The 22,123-nt window shown below is 37.4% G+C and overlaps 2 protein-coding genes across 2 annotated transcripts; both read right to left on the bottom strand.

The window, feature by feature from the left end:
- Nucleotides 1–10: 10 nt before the first annotated feature.
- seraf (Schwann cell-specific EGF-like repeat autocrine factor) lies at nucleotides 11–6,831 on the bottom strand. The gene is made up of 5 exons (XM_083895134.1): nucleotides 6,519–6,831; nucleotides 5,529–5,624; nucleotides 4,364–4,468; nucleotides 2,410–2,505; nucleotides 11–363 (listed from the first exon to the last, which is right to left on the bottom strand). Exons 1-5 carry the CDS (start codon nucleotides 6,733–6,735, stop codon nucleotides 251–253), a joined length of 627 nt encoding a protein of 208 aa, XP_083751260.1. The 5' UTR covers nucleotides 6,736–6,831; the 3' UTR covers nucleotides 11–250.
- Nucleotides 6,832–11,619: 4,788 nt separating this feature from the next.
- On the bottom strand, nucleotides 11,620–20,982 carry tmem106ba (transmembrane protein 106Ba). Its single transcript, XM_083898163.1, has 8 exons — nucleotides 20,853–20,982; nucleotides 17,177–17,389; nucleotides 16,239–16,302; nucleotides 15,950–16,109; nucleotides 15,726–15,866; nucleotides 14,038–14,087; nucleotides 13,888–13,941; nucleotides 11,620–13,340 (listed from the first exon to the last, which is right to left on the bottom strand). The coding sequence occupies exons 2-8, from the start codon at nucleotides 17,373–17,375 to the stop codon at nucleotides 13,220–13,222; spliced, it is 789 nt and encodes a 262-aa protein (XP_083754289.1). The 5' UTR covers nucleotides 17,376–17,389; nucleotides 20,853–20,982; the 3' UTR covers nucleotides 11,620–13,219.
- Between the last annotated feature and the right edge of the window lie 1,141 nt (nucleotides 20,983–22,123).

Here is a 22,123-nt window from a genome sequence, read left to right on the forward strand (position 1 = left end):
GCATCGCATTTTCACTGTGATACAAGTAACGTGAGAAAATGAAAGAAAATGAGCTTTGAGAATTCATGCAATTTATTAATTCATTGACACAAATGACAGTAAAAAAAATAATACAAGTTATTACGAGGTAAAAAAAAAAACCTCATATAAAACATGAAAATAAAAATATTAAAAACTAACAATGTTCAGTTAAAGCCGTCCTCGTAACCTTCAGTCCCTGATTGACCTCTGACCTCCGGCTGAGTTTATTCTAGTGGAACTTTTTCCTCTCCTCACAGCGAGCACCGGAGAAAGGCGAGCGACAGCGACATTTGCCAGGAGAAATGCATTTCCCTCCGTTCAGACAGGGCTGAGAGCAAACAGCTGTGGACAACAGGAGGGAAAAACATTCAAATATATAAGTGTTCATCTTTGTACGGGTTAGAGGGTTAGCAACACTATAATGAAGAAAAACTATTGACAAAGACACACTGTCACTCATTTTTAAAAGAACTGTTTTAAAACAGACTGTCTGCTGTAATTACTGTCTGGTCCAGTAGAGGGCTCTGCAAACAAAGAAATAAAATCCCCCCCAGTTCGTAACAAAAAAACAAAAGGCAGAAAAAATAATAACGCACAATTTAAATGAGCTAAGGCCTTAGTCTGACTAAGGTCGTTTTCACAACCAGTAGCCCGACTAAGGTCGTTTTCACAAACCAGTAGTCCGACTAAAGGTCGCTTTCACAACTTCTAGTCAGACTACGGTCGTTTTCACACCTAATGGTCTGACTAAGGTCATTTTCACAACTAATAGTTCAACTAAATAGTCGGACTACAGTCGTTTTCACACTTTATAGTCCGACTACTGTAGTTTTCACACCTAATAGTCCGACTAAGGTAGTTTTTGACAACCAGAGAAGACATTTTGGTGTGTGCAGAACGTAAATCCATCTCCAGTCTGACTAATTGTATACATGCAGGAGTAATCGGACTATAAGGGTGAATTCCATTTCTTTGCTTAACCCTCAATCTCAAAAATGCGCGCTCCCGATAGTGCAAGTGCTGTCCTGATTCTCAGAAAAATTAAGTTGAGGGGCAAGTTTAAGGGCTGTATCGCCCTCAATATTGAGATTTTCCGAGACCACCCTTGGGAGCAAGGGCTACCCAGAATGCATTGCGTGTTTTGACATAAAGATGGCGCCGAAAGCAACGAAACAAGTACACTACGAATTAAGTATTTTCTTTGTTAATAGAGATATAACAATTATGAAAACCATTGTATTATCTTAGTTTAGGCCCATATTATGGATTACTGACGTCATTGTTGCGTAACATTTATTTTTATTTTACGATCTTTTGTCAATAGCTGGCCGGTGCGGACAAGCGATCGTTTGCTATCGTTTACTTTTCAATAAGCCGTGGTGTGTGGTAACTGTCAGCTGAATATGTCCGTGGTTGTGGTATTTGTATGAGTATCATCTTATAACTTACTGACAACCTAATAACTTGACTGACAAACGGATCGTAATAAATAATCGTGACGTAAATGTGTTCTTCTTTTTTGGAGTTGACAGACTGGACGCAGCTTTCGCGTTATTCTGTCCCCTACAGTCTGAAGACGTATCTGCATTTAAGGGGTGTCCCATTTCTAGGTGACAAAATAACCCTCAACACTTGGTTTTGAGGCCAGTTAAGATTAGGGTTGAGCTTGAGGGTTAAGATTGAGGTTTAAGATAAGAATTGGAATTGGCCCCAAATCGTGTTATTATTTCCAGGTTAGTCTGACTGGCTTGATTTCATGATGTTTACATGACATTTATAGAACTGAATTCTTGTCTTAGTCCGACTAAAACCTGACTTTTCACATGCAAAATAAAAGCAACTTGAAAACACAAAGGAAAAACACTATCAAATTGTGTGTCCATTAAAACTGCAACTAATCGATTAATCGAGTACTTGTTTGGTCCATAAATTGTCAGAAAATGTTGATCAGTGTTCGTCAAAACACTGATCACTGAGTGAAAAATATTCACTCTTAAGAAGCTGAAAAATCACAGAAACTTGCAGCCCTGCTGCTCCGTAGTTTCCACACCTCCTCTCCTCTCTCCTGATTGGCCCTAGGTAACTTCTACCCTGAAACAATGTACTTAATCAGCTGTGAAGCCGAGGTTTATGGACATCCGTCTCACTGACGGGGTCAAAGTGTCCAGAGCCAAAAAACCCTGGAGAATTTGGAAGTGACTGTGGACGTATTTAAGACTAACGCTGTAAATCCAGCAGCTCGACGTAAATCTGTTTCCATGTCTGTTTTTTTCACTTTATTATGATAATTGTCTTCAGTTAGGGCAGAATATTAAGTCTTTATGGAGGATGTGAGGAGAGTACAGACCAGAATGAAAGTATAATAATACTGTTTTTTAAAAACCTCACCGGTGTGGCAGGCTCCGCCCAGCCATCCCTCTGGACAGCTGCAGATTCCTGGAGCCACACAGCTGCCACCGTTCCTGCAGCCCTGTGGACAGATGGCTGCAAGAGAGCAGAGTGAGACATTCTCAACATGCCGGCACGCACATCTGAGCTTTAAATACAACAAACCACACAGAGAGACACTGGGTCTGGGGACCCACATGTGGGTCACGGGTGATTATTTTGGGGTCCCATACTTTAAAAGGCAGAGTGAAACACACTGTAGTCTATTAATTGTGACTAAAAGTCCATATCATGGTGACACAAAGCAGCAATTAGACCATTAGATGATGTTTTGCGACCAGAAACTGAAGTTTGTAAACCACTCACTCTCCCACACCAAAGCCCATAGAGAAAATCAGTAGGGCTGTAACAAAACACAAACTCACGATTCGATTCGTATCACGATTTTTGACCCATAATTCGATACATTCCACGTTTTTTTTTTTATTTAAAAAACATTTTATTTAAACACCATTTAATTATATAGCAACTTAATGTAACATTTAATAACAATATTTTGAAGCACTATGAATAGATTTGAACATAAATAAATAAATGACCAAAGATTTATCTCTTTTCTGTAACAAAATAATACTTTTGAAAAATACAAAGTAATGATCAATCAGACTGGGATTTGTCCCCAAAGCATGCTGGGAAGTGTAGTTCTTCATTAGAAGCAGTTTTGTTCCAGTGGAAATAACTTGTTTTGATAAACAGCAAAGGTAAGACAACATTTCCGCTTGTATTTCTTGAAAGTCAGTTGTTGTTTTGCTCTTATTTTGGGGCTGGATCCGTGAATCTTGGTCGTAGAGTGATAAAAATCTGTGAATTCTCCGCTGTTTACATAATCACACTGACGCTCCAGTGCCGCTTTTCAATGTGTGCGCTGGAGCGTTTTTTTTCACCTCCTGCTGGTCCTTGATCCATCGGTGTTTTAACTGTGTTTGGTGAACATAAGAATGGTTTATATGAGCTTTTAGCCGAGTTTCTGACCTTTCTGTGGGTATGCAGCATGTCTGTGTTTGTTAAAGTTAGACATGGTTTTATGGCGCTTTTGTCGCTGCGTCTGACGCTGCCCCGGAAGCGATAATTTGACACCCCTAATAACAATAAGTTTGGTAGCCCTAACAGCTCATATCATGTGGCTGACTGGAAAAATAACTGGGAGTTAGAAAGGGCGTGTCGCGATTCTGCCTTCTCACATCGCGACACAGGTTCGTGGCTCAGAGTATCGTGATTTCGATACGCATATCGTTACAGACCTAAAAATCAGTGATTTTAGCTCACAGGGACATAGGAGCTGCTGCTCTACTGCTGCCTCGTGTGGTCACTTTGTGTCACCGAGTATAGTCTAAATGAAATATTTTAAAAGCCGAATTCCCTAAAACAAGACATTTGAACTAGTGATGGAGGCAGCAGTGGATCAACAACTCCTGTGAACTCCTGTGTGCTGTGATGTTAAAATAACTGATTTTCTCTATGGGGTTTGGTGTGGGAGAGTGAGTAGTTTACAAACTTCCTGTAAAATCCTGTCTAACAGCGAGATGGAGACATTTTGTCCTCCTCATTATTTAGTCTGACTCTTTTTGTGCCAGTTTTCGATTGTGGCAAATGTTGAGCATTAATATTACTCTCTAGATATGATTTATGACTCTTCCAGTTGCAGCTTCTTTTATAACTTAATAAAAGCCAAGTCTGGACCATGTGCAGGCTTAATTCAGTCGACAGCTCTACTCCTGCAGATATGGTAACCACTGTACATAAATCATAAATCAAACTACCAAAGAGGCTTAAATCATGATGTAAAAAAGCTGTAAAACACACGTCTATCTGAACGTGGTTTAGTTTCCGTCTTTGACTGTGAGCTGTGACCTGATGGTGTTAACGGCGTCATTAGATACGGCTGTAAACTGACCCTCTTGGCATTTGGAGCCGGTCCAGCTCGAAGGGCAGATGCACTTGGCCACTCCGTTGACGGCGGTGCATTCTCCGCTGTTCCAGCAACCTCCGTCACACGTGACTTCAAAAAAAACAACACACAAAAATCGCAAACCGTCAGCCGCCACGTCCAGAAAATGTAGTTTGACAAATGATTTTCAGGAAATATTTGAGTAAATATAGGTTGTTTTCCTGTTAGCAACTTCCTCATTCCGAGGATTTGGGATCTCACAGAAACCCGCGTGATTTAACGTGACTTCAGAATATAAACAGACTGTCAGCGGCGTCAGTTAATAGCTGTTGATGTTTTGTGCTGAGAAGACAGAATCAACTTGCCTTGTTCGCAAGTTACGGTTCTAAACGAAAGTTCATAAACATCTGTTTACCAGTCGACTCATTGTCATTAGTTATAGTGTCGTTCTGGCCATCTTAAATATCAAAGCATGTTTACGATTAGAAATTGGGAAAACTCTGCGTTTTTGCAGTTTTTTTAGTGCTTAGATTCTGTAGAACAACATTCACTTCCTGGTTGGTTCCCATTTTCATGCTTGTGTAAAACGCGACACGGAAAAGTCGGGCGATTTGCATTCAGACGTTTTACTAAATCGTTCTCCTGAATAACAATTGCAACGACAAAGCATCGGAAAAGAGTTTTTATGGTTCTGCACCACAGCGACGAAGTGATCTGCCGACTCCACTCGTCTCACCAAGTTTCGCGAGATTTGATTACCAGAAACGATAAATGGCAAATATTTCATTATCGAATAGAACGATCTTTTAAAAAAACATATTCAATATGATTATCGACTGTACATCGGAATCAGCCGATATACGATGACATTTGCGGATAAAGACGCATATGTTAAAAGGTTTACTGAAGAATCATTATATATTAGAATTAAATCGTTTCAAGTCGTTTCAATCGTTTAAAATTAAATCGTAAAGTTACGATCAAATCAACTTAGCAAAAACGAATGACCATATCTATACCATATTTTATACTAGCTGCATTAATAGCTGATTTAGGTTCAATTGTGGTTAACATCAGAGTTTTACAGGTAAAATGATCCTCTCTGAATCCTCACAGCGAGCAGAACTGAAGTCAAACTGGATTTCTTCTCATTTGGCGTTTAACCCTTTACCTTTGTGACAGTATCGTCCTCCGTATCCGCCGGGACATCTGCACTTTCCAGGACGAAGACAAACTCCTCCGTTCTTACACTTGGGAAAACAGTTGGCTGCATGGACACAATAAAACACAGGCTTTTCACGTCACTGCTCTGCACTTTCAATAAAATACACTGAAACAGGAGGAAAGGGGTTTTATAGGAAACTGTAAATTAAAGTGTCACGCTGAAGTCATCTGTTCTGTTAAAGCGTTCACCAAACAATAAAAAAAATAACAGGAAACTATTTCAATTTGTTCAACTAATGACCGGAAACTGAAATTTGAAACTAAACAGTTTTGTTAGTTTAAAAGTTGGTTTTATTTGTTTTAAATAGTTTTATGCTAATCTTACTGTATGCTGTCTTTATTTAATGCATAAAAAGTGCTTTATAAACACATTTATTATATTTATTATTATTATTATTGGTCCAAAAGCCTAGTAAATCAATGAGCCCTGTTTTTATCACCATATATCAATACATAAAGTACAATCTCATTAATTTTACACATACAGTTAGTTTTGCCAAGAAACTAATAAGAAAAAAGTTTTTCTTATATAAAAATAAAGAAAAGTTTATTGATTGTTATAATTTATTTTTATATCAGTGTCTTTGAGTTAGTTTTTTTTTTACACATGTTTTACGGATTTTTTTGAAGAATGATTACAATGTTATATTATTATGAAGTACATGAAGATTAAACACTTTGTGTATATATGTATATGTATAAATATATATTTATATATATATATATATGTGTGTGTACACATATATATACACACACATACATACACACACACATATATACATTTTTAATAGAATACTGACAAAGAAAACAGGTAAATATTAGTTGTCCTGACACAGAATTCCCAAGTAATAATAAAAATAAATACATACACTTATATAAAAATGTATACATGAAAATAAATGTATTAAATGAATAAATAAAGTAGTTGTATCGTCACCATACTGGCAGCTCTCTCCTTCGTAGCCTCTCGAGCAGAAGCATGTGTTGTTGCGGATGCACACTCCCGCGTGTTCGCAAGGCGGCTCGCACTTCGCGTTGGGGTCGAACACGAAACCGACGGCGACGCCGCGCGGAGCATCGGAGCCTGCGGCGGCGAGGGCGAACGACAGGGCGACGACGCAGGCGAAGGGCGCGAGGAGATTCGACGAGGCCATGGCCGGATTCTGGAGTCTGAGCTGGAGAAAAAGGAGAAGGGATAGAAGGGAAAGACACGCAGGAGGACGGAGATGGGATGGAGGAGGAGAGGATACTCCGAGTCACCCCCGTTGCTGGAGGCAGGGAAACTGCAGGTTGGTGCCGGGGAGGAGGCGGAGCACGCGGGCGGTGGCGAAGGTGGAGTCGGGAAAACCCCGCTGTTTGGCGGGAGTCGTTTAAAACTCGCCGTACGCCCACATAACTAATGTTTGTCTGACCGTGAGTCGGATGAAACACGAGTGCTTTCTTTTTAAAGTTTTCCCCCCAAAAAGAAACACTAAATAAAAATGAAATAAAGTACTTTTCTAAAAAATACGTTGTTAGCTAACGTTTGCTAAAACGTCAAGCTTACTACATGAAGCTAACTACTGTGCAGTGCGCTCTCGCTCTCTCGCTCTCGCTCTCTCTCTCTCTCTCTCTCTCTCTCTGTGTGTGTGTGTGGAGAAACAACAAAATGGCTGCCGGTGCCGACACCAGGTAAAAGTGATTTTCCCTTCACTTTACTTCACAAATGACTTAGTTCTTAAAAAGCCACGCCAGTTTAAGTCTACGACTTCTTAAAAGCATGTTCACAGCGTTATCTCACATATCTTACGTTTGTAAACCACTCGCTCTCTCACACCAAACAATGCGGTCAAACCAGTCGTGGTTCTTGGACTACTTATGGAAAAATAAGCTTTTAATTCCATGACAATGTTGGGCGAAATCGACTTAAACTTGTACACTGTAAAGGATTTTGATAACTGATTACTCAAAAAGTACACAGTAAATGTACGTCATATTATTCACGCTGGTAGTCTAGGAAGTACTTAGTGTACGTATCTTGGACTACTTATGGAAAAAAGGCTTTTTATTCCATGTTAAAGTTGGGTGAAATCGACTTAATCTTGTCCTCTGTTAGGTATTTTGACAGAGGATTGCTCAAAAAGTACACAGTAAAAGTACATGATATTATTCATGCAGGTAGTCTAGGAAGTACTTAGTTCAATAGTGTATGAATCTTGGACTTCAAGATTAAGATTGGTCTCAATCTTAACTGGCCCTCAAAACCAAGTGTTGAGGGTGATTTTGTCACTTAGAAATGGGACACTCCTTAAATGCAGATACGTCTTCAGACTGTAGGGGACAGAATAATGCGAAAGCTGCGTACATTCTGTCAACTCCAAAAAAGAAGAAGAACACATTTACGTCACGATTATTTATTACGATCCGTTTGTCAGTCAAGTTATTAGGTTGTCAGTTAGTTATAAGATGATACTCATACAAATACCACAACCACGGACATATTCAGCTGACGGTTACCGCACACCACGGCTTATTGAAAAGTAAATGATAGCAAACGGTCGCTTATCCACACTGGCCGGCTATTGACAAAAGATCTTAAAATAAAAATAAATGTTACGCAACAATGACGCAAGTAATCCATAATAAGGGCCTAAACTAAGATAATACAATGGTTTTCATAATTTTTATCTCTCTATTAACAAGGAAAATACTTAATTTGTAGCATACTCGTTTCGCTGCTTTCGGCGCCATCTTTGTTTTGTCAAAACACGCAATGCATTCTGGTTAGTCCTTGCTCCCAAGGGTGGTCTGAAAAGTACTTCATATTATCCATGCAGGCACTCTGGGAAGTAATTAGTTCAGTTGTGTATGAATCCTGAACTACTCACAGTCACTCCCAGCTCTTTAGTGCGGTTTCATTACGATTACCGTAAATGTAAGTAGATTTGCGCACTAGAAAAAAACTTGCGGCTGATTTGACTAGGCAAACGCGAACCACGGCTGGCTTGACCGCAGTCACCAAACCCCATAGAGAAAATCAGTGATTTTAGCTTCACAGGTACACAGGAGCTGCTGGTCTACTGCTGCCTCCTGTGGTCAATGTATATCACTGAGCTAAACTGAGTCATGTATCTCAAACACAGAAGTTTCAAAATAAGACCTTTTAACTAATTTAAGGAGGCAGCAGTAGGTCAACAACTACTGTGTGCAGTGCTGTAAAATCACTGATTTTCTCTATGGGATTTGGTATGGGTGAGTCAGCGGTTTACAAAGAGACACAAACTTTGAATTCCTGCCTGTAAATTGCTGTCGAACTGTGAGATAAACCAGCACATATGTCACATATGTACCTCTAGGAGTATAATGAAGTCACCCTTTCAAAATGATATGTTACGCACAAATTTGCTCGCCATGATTTATATCGTTATCGCTAATTTGATTTTGAAAACTCCGATCTTCTGACTAAATTGATTTAAATTGACTTCATCCTGGTCACCAAGTTTAATACCAAAATAAGCATGGTAAGCACGCTTTATGAAAGTCGTGACTAGATTCCTGTTAGGAACAATTGTGTATGCAGCGCAGATGTAGCAGAATATGTCAGGCTTATTTTTCTAATCGAAACCATTTCATTCACTTGTAATATACATATATATATAAAACACAATTATTCATAAGTTAGCACATGCAAATTCTTCAGAATTTGTTTATTGCAAGAAATATAAAATAATATTGCATCATATGACGTGAAAATACCCGTACATGTAAACAAATATGTAGCTTTGTTCAGAAAGTTGACCTCATTGAGCAAAACCAACAGGATTTTTGGATTCAGCACACCAAATTATCCTAAATCAGCTAAAAAAAACTTAGACAATAAATTTGATGTTGATCAATGTTATATATTTGTGTTTATAAGCAGTTTTTATAAAACAGGCTACCAGATACTGATTTATTTAAAAGCGCTAAAAACAAATAGTGTTAGAATTAGAGTGTTTTTGCTGTAGAATCTTTTAAATCGGTAGATTTTTAAGACCGTTCCTGTTCAACAAAAAGCAATGGAACACTTGTGTGAGCTGAATTACAGTATATGACAGAACGGTCTGTTTTCACACATGTGTTCATACAGAGCACATGTGGAAAAGACATTTCCTTGCAGCAGGCTAGTGATAGGAAGTGTCTGGGCTTATGTGGAGTGTGGGGTGAGGGGAAAGTCTGCTTTAATGACAATAACACAACCTCTGCACCACCAGTCTGTACACTGAAATATGTGACCTGGAAGCTTGTCAAAAAGTTGTTTTCCATAGTAATATTTTTATATAACAGTACAGTACTGTGTAGACGGACTTTTACGACCAGAAACTAGAAGTTTGTAAACCACTCACTCTCCCACACCAAACCCCATAGAGAAAATCAATTCAGAACCCTTTTAAGTGGCTAAAATTGTGGTGAAAAAAAGAAAATGTCTTAACAACCTAAAATGATGCTCGAGGTCAGAGGAGAACGACCGGACTGCTGTAGAATGATAGAAAGACCACAGTAATTCAAATAGGACTGCAACTAATGATTATTTTCATTATTTGTTCACCTGTTTGCTCCAGAAAATGTTTGTCAAACCGGTAAATGATGTTCTCAATCGAAATCCAGTTTTAATATTTCCTTTGTCACGTGGAGCAAAGAAACCAGAACATATTCACATTTACGAAGCTTATGAACTTGTTTTAAATATTAAATAAACCACTCAAACTGATTTAATCTATTCAATTAATTACAATGGTTATAGTAGATGAGATAAAGCAGCAGAAACATTGTCATCTGTACCTAATAAAGTGGCCAGTCTTTTATAGACATAAACATTGATCGTGTCAGGACCTGCAGTCCTCATGGAGACCAAAACCTGGTCCTAGTGAGGCAGAACCTCATTTTTGAGGTACTGGTGTTTAAGTGTAGGACTAAGATTTGAAAAGTTGGGGTTGGACACGAACAAATGTCCTCCTCCTCCTCTTCCTTGTCCTCCTGGTCCTCCTGCAGTGTTGTTCTGGTCCAAAAACCACTGACCTGGATCTCAGACAGGAAGTGAAGTGGTGCTGCTTTAATGAGCTTAACAGATGTGAACTCACGTGATCACAAGACACAAGATGTTAGAATGAAGACTCACAGTCTCATAACAGTACAGTGCAGTGTCATTATAGTGAAAAGAATCTACAGCCAGTGGGATTTATTTGTTATATTTGGGAACAAAATGTAAGTTTGGTTGTATTTGAAGACAATAAATGTATTGTTATTATACAAACAAGCGTACAAGAAACGGAATATCTTCTCTAAGATTGTGCAAACATAATCAAATTTATATTTTTTTAACTGATGAATGCTTTAATATCTCTTTATGATGTACGGATGTTTAGGAGGATCTGAATAGAGGTTTCTGACCTCTCGTGGTGAAGACTGAGACTGACTCTGCCAGCTGTATCAAATAATCATTATTTTCATCAATAAAGTCAATAAAATTCAATATTATCAGTGTTTTATCAAACCTGGAAATTATGATGTTCTCAAATGTCTTGTTTTTGTCCAAAAAAACAAAATTATTCCGTTTTTTATTGATTAATTTCTTGTATGGAACAAAGAAATTAGAAAATATTCACATTTAAGAAGCTGGAAAATGCTCAAATGTATTAATCAGTTGTCAAAATAAGTTAGAACTTGATTAATAAGCATTTTATAGTAGTTTTTTTAGTTCAGCTTCTTAATGTTAATTGTGTCTGTTTATTTTGCTCCATGTAACAAATAAATAAGTAAAACTGCATTGTTTATACTAATATGAGTTATATTTGTGTATTTTTAATGGTGTATTGAGTAAGTCTGACAAAAAACATCTGCAGAGGTGACTGATGCTGTGGTTTAATCGAGCTGTTGGCGCCACCTAGTGTGTTAAGACAGTATTACAAGCAAAACACAAGAAAGAAGTGAATGATGAAGTTGAATTCTTTTGTTTTTTTATTTCAAGCTTCATGCATTGAAAAGAAAAACAAAAATACAAAACAAAGAGATGTCTGGTATCTCACATCAAATATGATCAAAGTGGCCGTTTATTAATAACGTTGAATTAATCATCTGTACAAATATGAACCAAACAAAAATCGCACAAAAAAAGATCAGAAGATTCAGACTGGATCATTAATCTCAACGACACAAACTAACATGAAAAAACAAACGAAAGAGAAGAAAGTCACTCCCACAACAAACAAAGAAACAGTGTTCTGAATAATCATAATAAAAATTTATTTTAAAGCAAAACCAGTAATAAATCCTAAAATACTTTACACATTCCTGTATTTCAATACCACGCTGTAATTTGTAGCAGCCAATAATAATAATGATAATTCTTAATAACTTCCATAACTGTCCTGAATTTAAATAAATCACCTTTTAATGGAATAACTGGTCAATAATGTCTATTTCAGGATTGAAAAACATAAAACATTGAAAAAATTGTGAAATTTGAGACAAGGGTTTTTTAATATACATCACCATTAATGCTAATTAAATGAATGTCCAGATATTGATATATCCATTATTTTAAGGCCACAACAATTAAACAATCGTTAATAGCTTTCTGTATAATTAATGGGTTGAATGTATTATTGAAACTATGCTTTTTGATTTTTTTTTTAGCTTCTTAAATGTGAATATTGACTTTTTTTCTTCTTTTTTTTTATTAAAAGAAATTGATTAAAACTGCATTTTTGGTTTGTGGACAAACAATGATCGACATTTAACATTTTATTTTATGGACCAAAAACAGTAATTCTTTAAAAATAAGTTGTTGATTATTTTTTTTATTACAGTAAGAGCAGAAAACTGTTAAATTATAGGCAGTTATTATTACATTAGTGCCTGATACACCTTTTGTTTTTTCATCAACATCCCTTTTTTCCACTTCATACAAAAGAAAATTATGTGTTTTCACAGTAGTTTAGCCCTAACTGACAAACAATAATAATAATATGAGCAGACTTTTTTTTAAACTGGAGCTGAAAATAACAGTGAGGAGGTGATGAATAAAATATATTGCACTGAACAATACTAAGAATAAAGTTGTTGTTTTTTTACGAAAAGGAATGAACAAAAGAAGAAGTGGTTTTAATTATGTTTCTTTTAATGTAAAAAAGTAAAAACTCAGATGGCGTTCCATTTATCGAGTGGGTTAGTCATTCATTAATCATTCAAAAATATTGTATTTTATTGTTGTTTTAATCCCATAAACAAACTAAAGTGCATCTGATCTGAAACATCTTCCTTCCTGTCCTGTTTTTGGGTTTTTGAAGAGTAACAAGAAGTATAAACATAAAGGGAATTCATTCCACTGAAGTCAAAGATGAACTTAAATCTCTCTCTGTTTGTGTTTTATTTACGACGTGACAAGCCCCGACGCAAGATCATCAGGAAAGCTGTCGCACAAACCGCTTCACATGAGTTTCACATCACATTTGACCTGTGAGTGTTTGAAGGAAAGTAAAAAGGATGTATACATAAGAAACGAGACGTCGATAAATGTCCTTTCATTTCGTCGCCGCTGTGCAAAGAAGAAGAGCCTCAGTTACAGCAGTGTGTGTGTGTGTGTGTGTGTGTGTGTGCGTGCGCGCGTTTCCCCTCGTCTTACTGGTAAACCTGCACGCGTCCATGTAAGGACGTGGTGTTTCCACCACAGTCCACGTACTGGTACATCTCCTGGGAGACCTGCTCCGCGTGTCCAAAGTACGACGTTGTCACCATCACCCTGAACAAAACAAAGACAGATTAACGTTAATAATCCAATACTGAAACCTAACTTTTCCTGGAGGAAGAAGGAAGATTCTTCCAATCGGATTTGATGTGTCTCAGCTCATATACATAGGGTGCAAATCGCCTAAATGGATGCCAAAATTCAAAATGGCTGACTTCCCATTGAATCGAGGCCATGGTTACTGTCAACTTTTTTGTTTGTCTTGGTCTATAACATCTTCACACCAAGTTTTGGGAAATTCAACGGAACTCGATGTATGCCGAAGTCATAGGGCACTTCCTGTTTCGTGCGAATGGTGGCCAAAACGCAGAGGGTTACGGTCAACTTTTTGGTTTGTCTTGGTCTATAACATCTTCACACCAAGTTTCGAGAAATTCAACGGAACTCAATTTTGTCTCACCTTAGAGGGCGCTGTAGAGCCAACTAGCCAATATCGGGCCCTGTGATTCTGATGCTGACATTTTTTATAGCAGAATATTAAGTCATAAACTGTGAAATAATGACGGTGTTAACACAAAAATGAAAGTGTGAATATACTCACTGCATCATGACCACAATGTTGTGAACTTTGATGGTTGGTAAAGTGCAGTAATCGCTGTAAAAACAGAGAATAACACGAAGATCAAGAAGATCAATAATGACAAAGATCCAGAGTGATGTTTTTAAACCGTTTAAAGTGACAAATACTCACAACATGTAACTCATCTCATCAGCGATGGTGGTGGGGACAGTGTAGTCAATCTGCAACAACACCGTTTACACAAAAAGGAAATCATTATCAAAATAATGGTTCAGTTTTGTCTCTGGCAACAGAATATGTGACAATACGAGTTTTGAGCTGTCACGTGACCAGTGTGTGAGTGTTGTGTGTCTGTAACAAAGAGCTGTTTGTGAGTCTGTAAACAAAGGAAAAATGGTTTTAATATGTTCAGCAGCTGTGGATTTTCTCTCCATGTATGTGTGTTGTTCAGAGTTAGGGTTTTAAAAGACAATTTCTAGCACTTAATTCTTTTGCACTAAAACTTTAATTTTTTTTTTCATCTGAATGCAACTTAAATTCACATTTTTGTGTGTCAAAAACAATCATGTTTTAAAACGTGGACATAGTTCGTATTCAATGTGCTTGAATTCAACAGAACACTAGGGATGGGAATTTCAGACATTTTGAGAGTCGATTGTCGAGGTCCACGTGTCGATTTTTTAAATTTATTTTAACAACAGCAGCAATTCGGGGGTGGAAATTCTACAGTGTACTACTTCGTTTTAGGCTCAAAAGCACGGCTGTAATGTCCATTATTGACCTTCAAAGCAACGATAATAAAAATGAGGGGCAAAAAAAAGAAGAAAAAAGCGGAGCGGAGAGTTTTGTCTCTAGACGGCTCAGGTTTTTGGACCTTCGCTTGTTGTGTCCACCAGAGTGCAGGATCTTGACTGGGTGAGATGCTGTATTCATTCGTGTACACGGCTTATTGTCGCGTCCCCCACCCCCGTCCTAAACATTAGCTCAAACATTAGAAACCCTTCATTTTGGTTTATTTTTGTGACACAAAGTGACCACACGAGGCAGCAGTAGACCAAAGAATTCATTAAAGTAAATCATTTCTGGTTTGTGGACAAAAACGAATAAATTTGAGAACATCGTCATTTCCAGGTTTGACAAACACTGATCGTCCATTATGAAAATAATCGTTAGTTGCAGTGTCCCTGCGAGCTAAAATCACAGATTTTCTCTATGGGGTTTGGTGCAGAGCGGAAAGAGGTTTTCAAATGTTAATCTCCAGTTGGAAAAGTCTGTGTAACAATGAGATGAAGTGGGAAAAACATATTCTTAAGATTTTTTAAAGAATTGTGGCTTTAAAAAAAAAAAAAAAAGTTTAGCCAATCGCTAACCTTTTGAAACTTTGAAAATGAAAAGTTCTTATTGTTGCAGAAGTACAGTAGTTCATTTTTTAATGATACATTTTTAATGGAAACCTTTCTTTAAATCCAATTGTAATTGCAATTTATGTCAGAAAAGTCCCACAAACATAATTCTGACCTAATTTAGAGCCGTCTAAAATTCCATATAGAGCTGAAACAATGACTCGATTATTAATCGTTTACTAAATTAATCGTTTGATTATCGATTATTAATTGAATATTAATAGATTTCTGATTGTTTCAGCTTCTTAAATGTGAATATTTTATTTCTTTATTCTTTAAAACAAAGAATTCATTAAAAGTAAATCATTTCTGGTTTGTGGACAAAAACAAATACATTTGAGAACATCGTCATTTCCAGGTTTGACAAACACTGATCGTCGATTATGAAAATAATCGTTAGTTGCAGCCCTAGTTCTATATTTTCCTCTGTGTGGGGTAGCAAACATGGCGACCCACCTGTTTCTCGTCTAGTGGAATGATCACCGTGCTGTTGTTGTACTTGGTTTTCCCGATCACAGTCTTGGAGAACTGCACTTGTGCCGTGATGTTGGTGACAGAGATGGCGTAGTAGTTGTTGTTGGTGATGTTCAGCGTGTTCTAGGAGGCCGAACAACAAACGTGGTCACAGACAGCTTTACTTTACAGACAGCACAGAACTGCGCCGTCGTGTGTTGTCTTACTGTGATGTTGAGATAGACGATTCTTTTGTCCTGGTCGTACGAGACGTACGCAGACTTTACTCCCACGTAAGAGACGTCGATGGATCGAGGGAAGAGGAAGAACACGGCCAGGCCGGACAGCAGCAGACACAGAGCCACTGATATTGTGACATAGAGTTTTCTGTTGTAGAAAAAGAGAGAAGTGTGACCCTGGAAGCATCTGATAACATGTGTTAAACATGTGTGAACACTGTTCAGACGCTGACGTTGCATCACACCGTGCTAATGAAAGAAAACAGTGCAAACTCACGTCCTGCTCGGCCTCAGCCGCTGGTCGCTGTACGGAATCAGCGCCACCAGCTGGTTCTCTTGACCTGATGGGAGGAGAAAGTGGTTATTGATAAATATCAGGTTATATATACACACTTATTAAGACTTTTAATATTACGATTTTATTCTTGTAATATTACGACTTTCTTAGTATGACTTTATTATTGTAATATTACTACTTTTTTAATATGACGACTTTGTTCTTGTAATATTATGATTTTGTAATATTACAACTTTTTTTAATAATATTACGACTATTTTCGTAATTTTGCTTCTTTATGGAAAAACGTTGCACAAATCGGTCAAAACTCATTTAAAATATTTATTCTCTACTATCTACTGTATTATAAACTATATTATACTGTTATATACTGACAATTCAAAGTGATAATTTCGCTTAATATTTATTTAAATGCTAAAATAAACACGCATTCAACTTTAAATTCAATTAGCCAGCCCTTTCTTGACTGAAATGTCTCTCCCACACCAAACCCCATTGAGAAAAACTGTGATTTTAGCTCAAGGGGAAACAGAAGCTGCTGGTCTACTGCTGCCTTGTGTGGTCACTTTGTGTCACTGAGGTAAATCTGAACAAAGGATTTCAAAAGCCGAATTGACCAAATAAGACATTTGAAGTTAGTGATGGAGGCAGCAGTGGAACAACAACAACTCCTGTGAACTCCTGTGTGCTGTGATGTTAAAATCATTGATTTTCTCTATGGACTGGTTGGTGTGTGTGTGTGTGGGGGGGGGGGGGGGGGTGCAGTTTACAAACTTTCTAACCTTCAGATAACGTTATCTCAGACTCGAGCAGCGTTAGTTTAAGTGGCCGTTTTTGCTTGGTGGCAGCCATGTTTTTCAGAGTCTGATAAGATATAAAATATATTAATGTAAATGTGTTAATAAATGATATTTGACCTCGTGGGATTCTGCCTGTTCCCTGACATGTCGGACACGTGACGCTGTCCCGCCCTGTGAACTCCACGTAGGGGAACTGAGACACGTCTCCGTGTTTGCCGTCCTCGTCCGTCTGACCGTCCCTGTACTCGCCGGAGGAGGTCAGCGTCTCGCGACTCTCGTCTTTGTGCTTGGTTAAGAGTGACTGCGACTTTCCCATCGCTGCAGCTGTGTCTGCTCACAACAGAGAGAGAAAGGGAGATAAAGATAAGAGAGGAAAGAGGAAGAGAGAGATGCTCTGACTCTCATTTGAATGTAAAATTAGACCTGGGTGGATTCAAGGAAACAAATGAAATGAAACACTTCTCACGTGACGGTAACGTCCATAAATAAGTTAAAATTTAAAGTAAACGGCTTTTAAAGAAACACAGTTTTTGTGGTTCATGTTGATGGTGGAGGAGAAAACAACGGAAGGAAAGATCGCAATCCTGAAATATGTTTGCGTTGTTGCTTTGAGTTTCCGAGTCGGAAAGTTCGCCAAGTTCCTTAAAAAAAAAATCCCTAAAGTGGTCCTTGTGGCAGAAAACAGTCCCTTGCCAAAAACTATTGTAAAAATATTAGATGTTAATATTGTTTTCCACTTTAAATGAGTCAATCTTTTAAAGCTACTTCAGCCTGAAATATACATATCAAATATTAATTTTATTTTTAACCCTTTAAAGGCCATTATGTTTATGCAACTCCACAGTTTTTATTATCAACAAAACCCTCCCAAAAACCATACAACTACAGTAATTTCCTATTATTTCCAGTTATAATCATGAAATATATTTCAAGGAATATTTGTTTATTATTATTATACTTAGGCCCTGAGATGGGTCAGTGATTGGTAGAAACGTTGATTTTGATGCATTGTTAGTTTTTTTGTGGTGGCAGATCCAATTTAATAATCTTATCTTGTGATATATGATGGATTTTAAATCGGTCTCCTACTACAAGCAAAATGGTTTTTTTCCCTGCTAAATAATTATTACCACATTTTGTTTTAAGATAAATAAACAAACAATAATAAGTTGAACCTGAAAAAAACATTTAATTTGCAAAAAAGGACACTGAATGATGAAAAAAACATTTAATTTGCAAAGAAGGACACTGAATGATGAACACTGAAATATGAACATTGAATATGAAACATGGGGCAGTTAGGTGTGTTGTTGGAGATGGGGAGAAAGGAAAAGATAGAGATGGCGAGTCAGTGAGTGAGTGAGTGAGTGAGTGAGTGAGTGACTGACTGACTGACTGCAGCATGTGTGAGAGTCCAGCTCAGGTGGAGCAGAGACTTCAAATGTACAGGCTTTGGTCTTTGCACGTAAACTCCCTACATTTGCAGCAGGTGCTGCCAACTCTTGTCTTTCTATCAGTGCAAAAATGACACAGCCTCCTGTCCTCACATTTACTCATGAGAAAAGGACCTGCAGCATGAGCACCCTGCAGGTATGCAACCATTCCTGCAGCAGCTGATGAGCAGGGAAGCCGCCCTCTCCTCTCGATGTGTGGGGGGTCACCAGCATCTCTCCCACCACAGCATAAAGGTGTTATACAGCCAAACATCAACCAGGTTGTGGAAGTGGGCCAGTTGCTACCTATTTATTCTCCTTCTGCAGGCGTTTTCGCCGACAACCTAACAAAAGAAAAACAACAACACGTAAAATAACAATATAAAAAAAGTATCCAAGTATTCTTTCCCATGATACATATATGATTTATGTTATGCCAAATAAGGACATTTGCAACAAAAAAACTGACATATATTTGAGACAAGAATATTAGAATAACAATAAATAAATGTGTGTGTAACTGATGCGTAATGGCACGTACCTGATCAAGGTTATCGTCACCTCTTTTGCATCTGTAATATTTCCTTTCTCTTCCTTTCAACACTTATTTGTGGAGTAGCACATTCTTGCCTCCTCAGGGGATGGAAGAGACCATTGTGTGTGTCTTCATAAAAGCATCATCCACCTCCACTTCACTCTCATCTTCAGATCAGTCTTCAGATGAGTTGGAGTTGGACAACAGCTGGTCTGTTTCTACTTCTGAGGCCTCATCCATGTCGGCCTCTGAGTCCTCGGAGTTCATGATCATTTCCAAAGCCTCCTGTGTGGTGTAAAGTCTTTCCATTTCCAAAATGACTGCTCCTGCACTACTGCCCATACGTATAACCATGGCTGCAGTGCATCTGCATACTAGAACTATCTCAGCAAGACACAAACCAAAGTCCAACTTTGTTTTTGTTCCTGCTGCTGAGCTATCTTTAAAGTGCTAAAAGGCGACTCGCTGTTTTTATTATTGAATGATTTTATAACACTGACTGTGGTCTTCTAAGAAAAAAGTCTTATGAAGTTGGACATAAAATACAAACTCTGACAATTTTTTAACACATACACATTATCCAACATCAACAGTGGCACACAATTATAATTTTAGTAGCAAGAAATGTGTGCAGAAAACAGTGAAACTTTGCTGCACTAGGGCCTTAAAATGATAATAACCAAATATTCCTTGAATTGTATTTTACAGGAATTATTGTAGTTTTTGTGTTTTTTTGGTAGAAATCAGTGGAGTTGTGAAAACAAACCGGCCTTTAAAGGGTTAAAATTTCAAAAATATTATTAATATTTTATATATTTCAGGCTGAAGTAGCTTTAAAAGACTGACAGTTTAAAGTTGAAAAAAATAAATTAATATATAATGTTTTTATAGCAGTTTTTGGGAAGGTGGCCATTTTCTGCCACTAGGAACACTTTAGTAAGTTCTCGCGTTGCTTAGCCATTTTAGGCTAGTTTAAGAAACTGAGATGACATTTCTAAAGTTTACCAAAAATAAATATCCTTTGGAAAATTTGAGCTATATCCATTCAACACAGACAAAATGGCTTAACAATTAAAAAACAGAAATCCACGAAAAGGGCCGAGGGAACCCTGAGGGTTAATTAAAAAATGATATGCTATAAAAACCCGATATAATATTGTGACACAACATATTGTGATATTTCACCGTATTGTCCTCCCTATCTCATGATTACGAATTTATCACATTAATGAAAATCATCAGGATCGACTTTTCGCGGTGCACGATAATATCGCAGATCGTCGTATCCGTGCGTGTGATGGTGTATTTAGTAGTTGTGACGTCAGGCCTTATTGACTATGCCAACAGCTGCTGCTGCTAACTGCTAACGCTACATTATAGACAGAGGACGACACGTGTAAAATCATCATCATAATAATAACTATATTAATAAGCAGTGGAGCTGTTGCTAGGAGACAACGGTGCAGCAGTACGTTCTTATTGTTATGTCACCATCGTGTTTACACACACACACACACACACACACACGCAGCGCCATTCTGCTGCTGCTGCTCAGAACACAAAGTACCAGCGTGAAATGAACGGTCTTCACGATCCCAAACATCAGCCTTGTTCCGTTTATACTCCTTTATTTCACTTCTACTGCAACATAACATGAAAAAACCCGCAACATTTCCACGTCGTTTGGTTTATTTTCCAAATAACGAGTGGATCAGACCGGTCAGCGCCGGATGAACACGAGCGCAGACGGAGCCGGTTAAAGCTTCAGCGTCACTCTTATTTTTTACATTTAATTCAAAGTCACTGCGTTAATTTAACGTCTTACCTGATGTTCTTTTATATTCACTTGTTTTCCATCCGCGGTGTCGTCGCTGTGTTTGTGTTCACGCTGTTGATGTTTGACGCTTTAACTCACAGATGACACTGAAGCTGGAGACGACGACCACGCCCCCTCCTCTGCTCATTGGACACGCACACACACAATAATTACTAAGATTATTATTTTATTATTGTTTAAAGGGTTAAAGCTGAAAGTCGTAATATTCCAAGAATAATGTCGTAATACTACGAAAATAAAGTTGTAATATTAAAAAAGACGGAATGTTGAAATCATGATATTAAAGAATAAAGTCGTAATATTAAAAAGTTGTAATATTACAAGAATAAAGTTGTAATATTAATAATGTAATATTATAAAAAGTCTTAATATTACACGAATAAAGTCATAATATTACAAGATTAAAGCCGTAATATTATAAAAAGTCGTAATATTACAAGAATAAAGTCGTAATATTAAAAAAAAAATCATATTACAAGAATACAGTCGTAATATTACAAGAATAAAGTCGTAATATTTAAAAAAAATCATATTACAAGAATACTTTTTTGTGTGAACACGACGTCTAAAGACTACATCCTCGCTGTTTGTTTGTTGTTGGTTGTACTGCACTTCCAGGAAAATGGCGTCACCTGACCGACGTCTGTAAAAATAGGTTTCTGCTGATTATTATTATTGTTTTATTTATTTATTATTATTTATTATCTATTTTATTTTCATTTATTTATTTATTTATTTATTTACTTTATTACTTGTACTGTTCATTTTATCTACGTCTTTTTCTTTCACAAGGTTTTGTATTTTAGGCCTGGCAGTGGGTGAGGGGTGGGGAGGATTTTGACATTCAGATGTGATAATTTATGCTCATATTGGGTTTTTATTTCTGGCACTGTATATTACACTGTCTGTCACATTGTTCAAAATGTTCTATAAATAAAGTTGGACAAAAATAAAATAAATAAGTTTCTGCTGTGACCAACTTTTCCCCACAAGCTCCTCCATTGTTACTCTTAATCAGCCTGAATTTGCCATAGCTATTCCATTAAGACTCCTCAAAAACAGACGTCTCCCCATTGAAACTGCAGCTCAGAGGATTGAAAAACACACGCCGGAGGTTTATTTATAGACGTATGTTGAGAATAACTAAAATGAGAGAAAGACTGTGTGTTTTCTCAAGATTGACTTGAACTAGAGACAGATTTTAATCCAGAAGACGTTAAAGAACAGATTAAACTGATATTAGGGTATATTTTGCAGCA

This window comes from Microchirus variegatus, assembly GCF_963457635.1.
Source record: "Microchirus variegatus genome assembly, chromosome: 1".
Lineage (NCBI taxonomy): Eukaryota > Metazoa > Chordata > Actinopteri > Pleuronectiformes > Soleidae > Microchirus > Microchirus variegatus.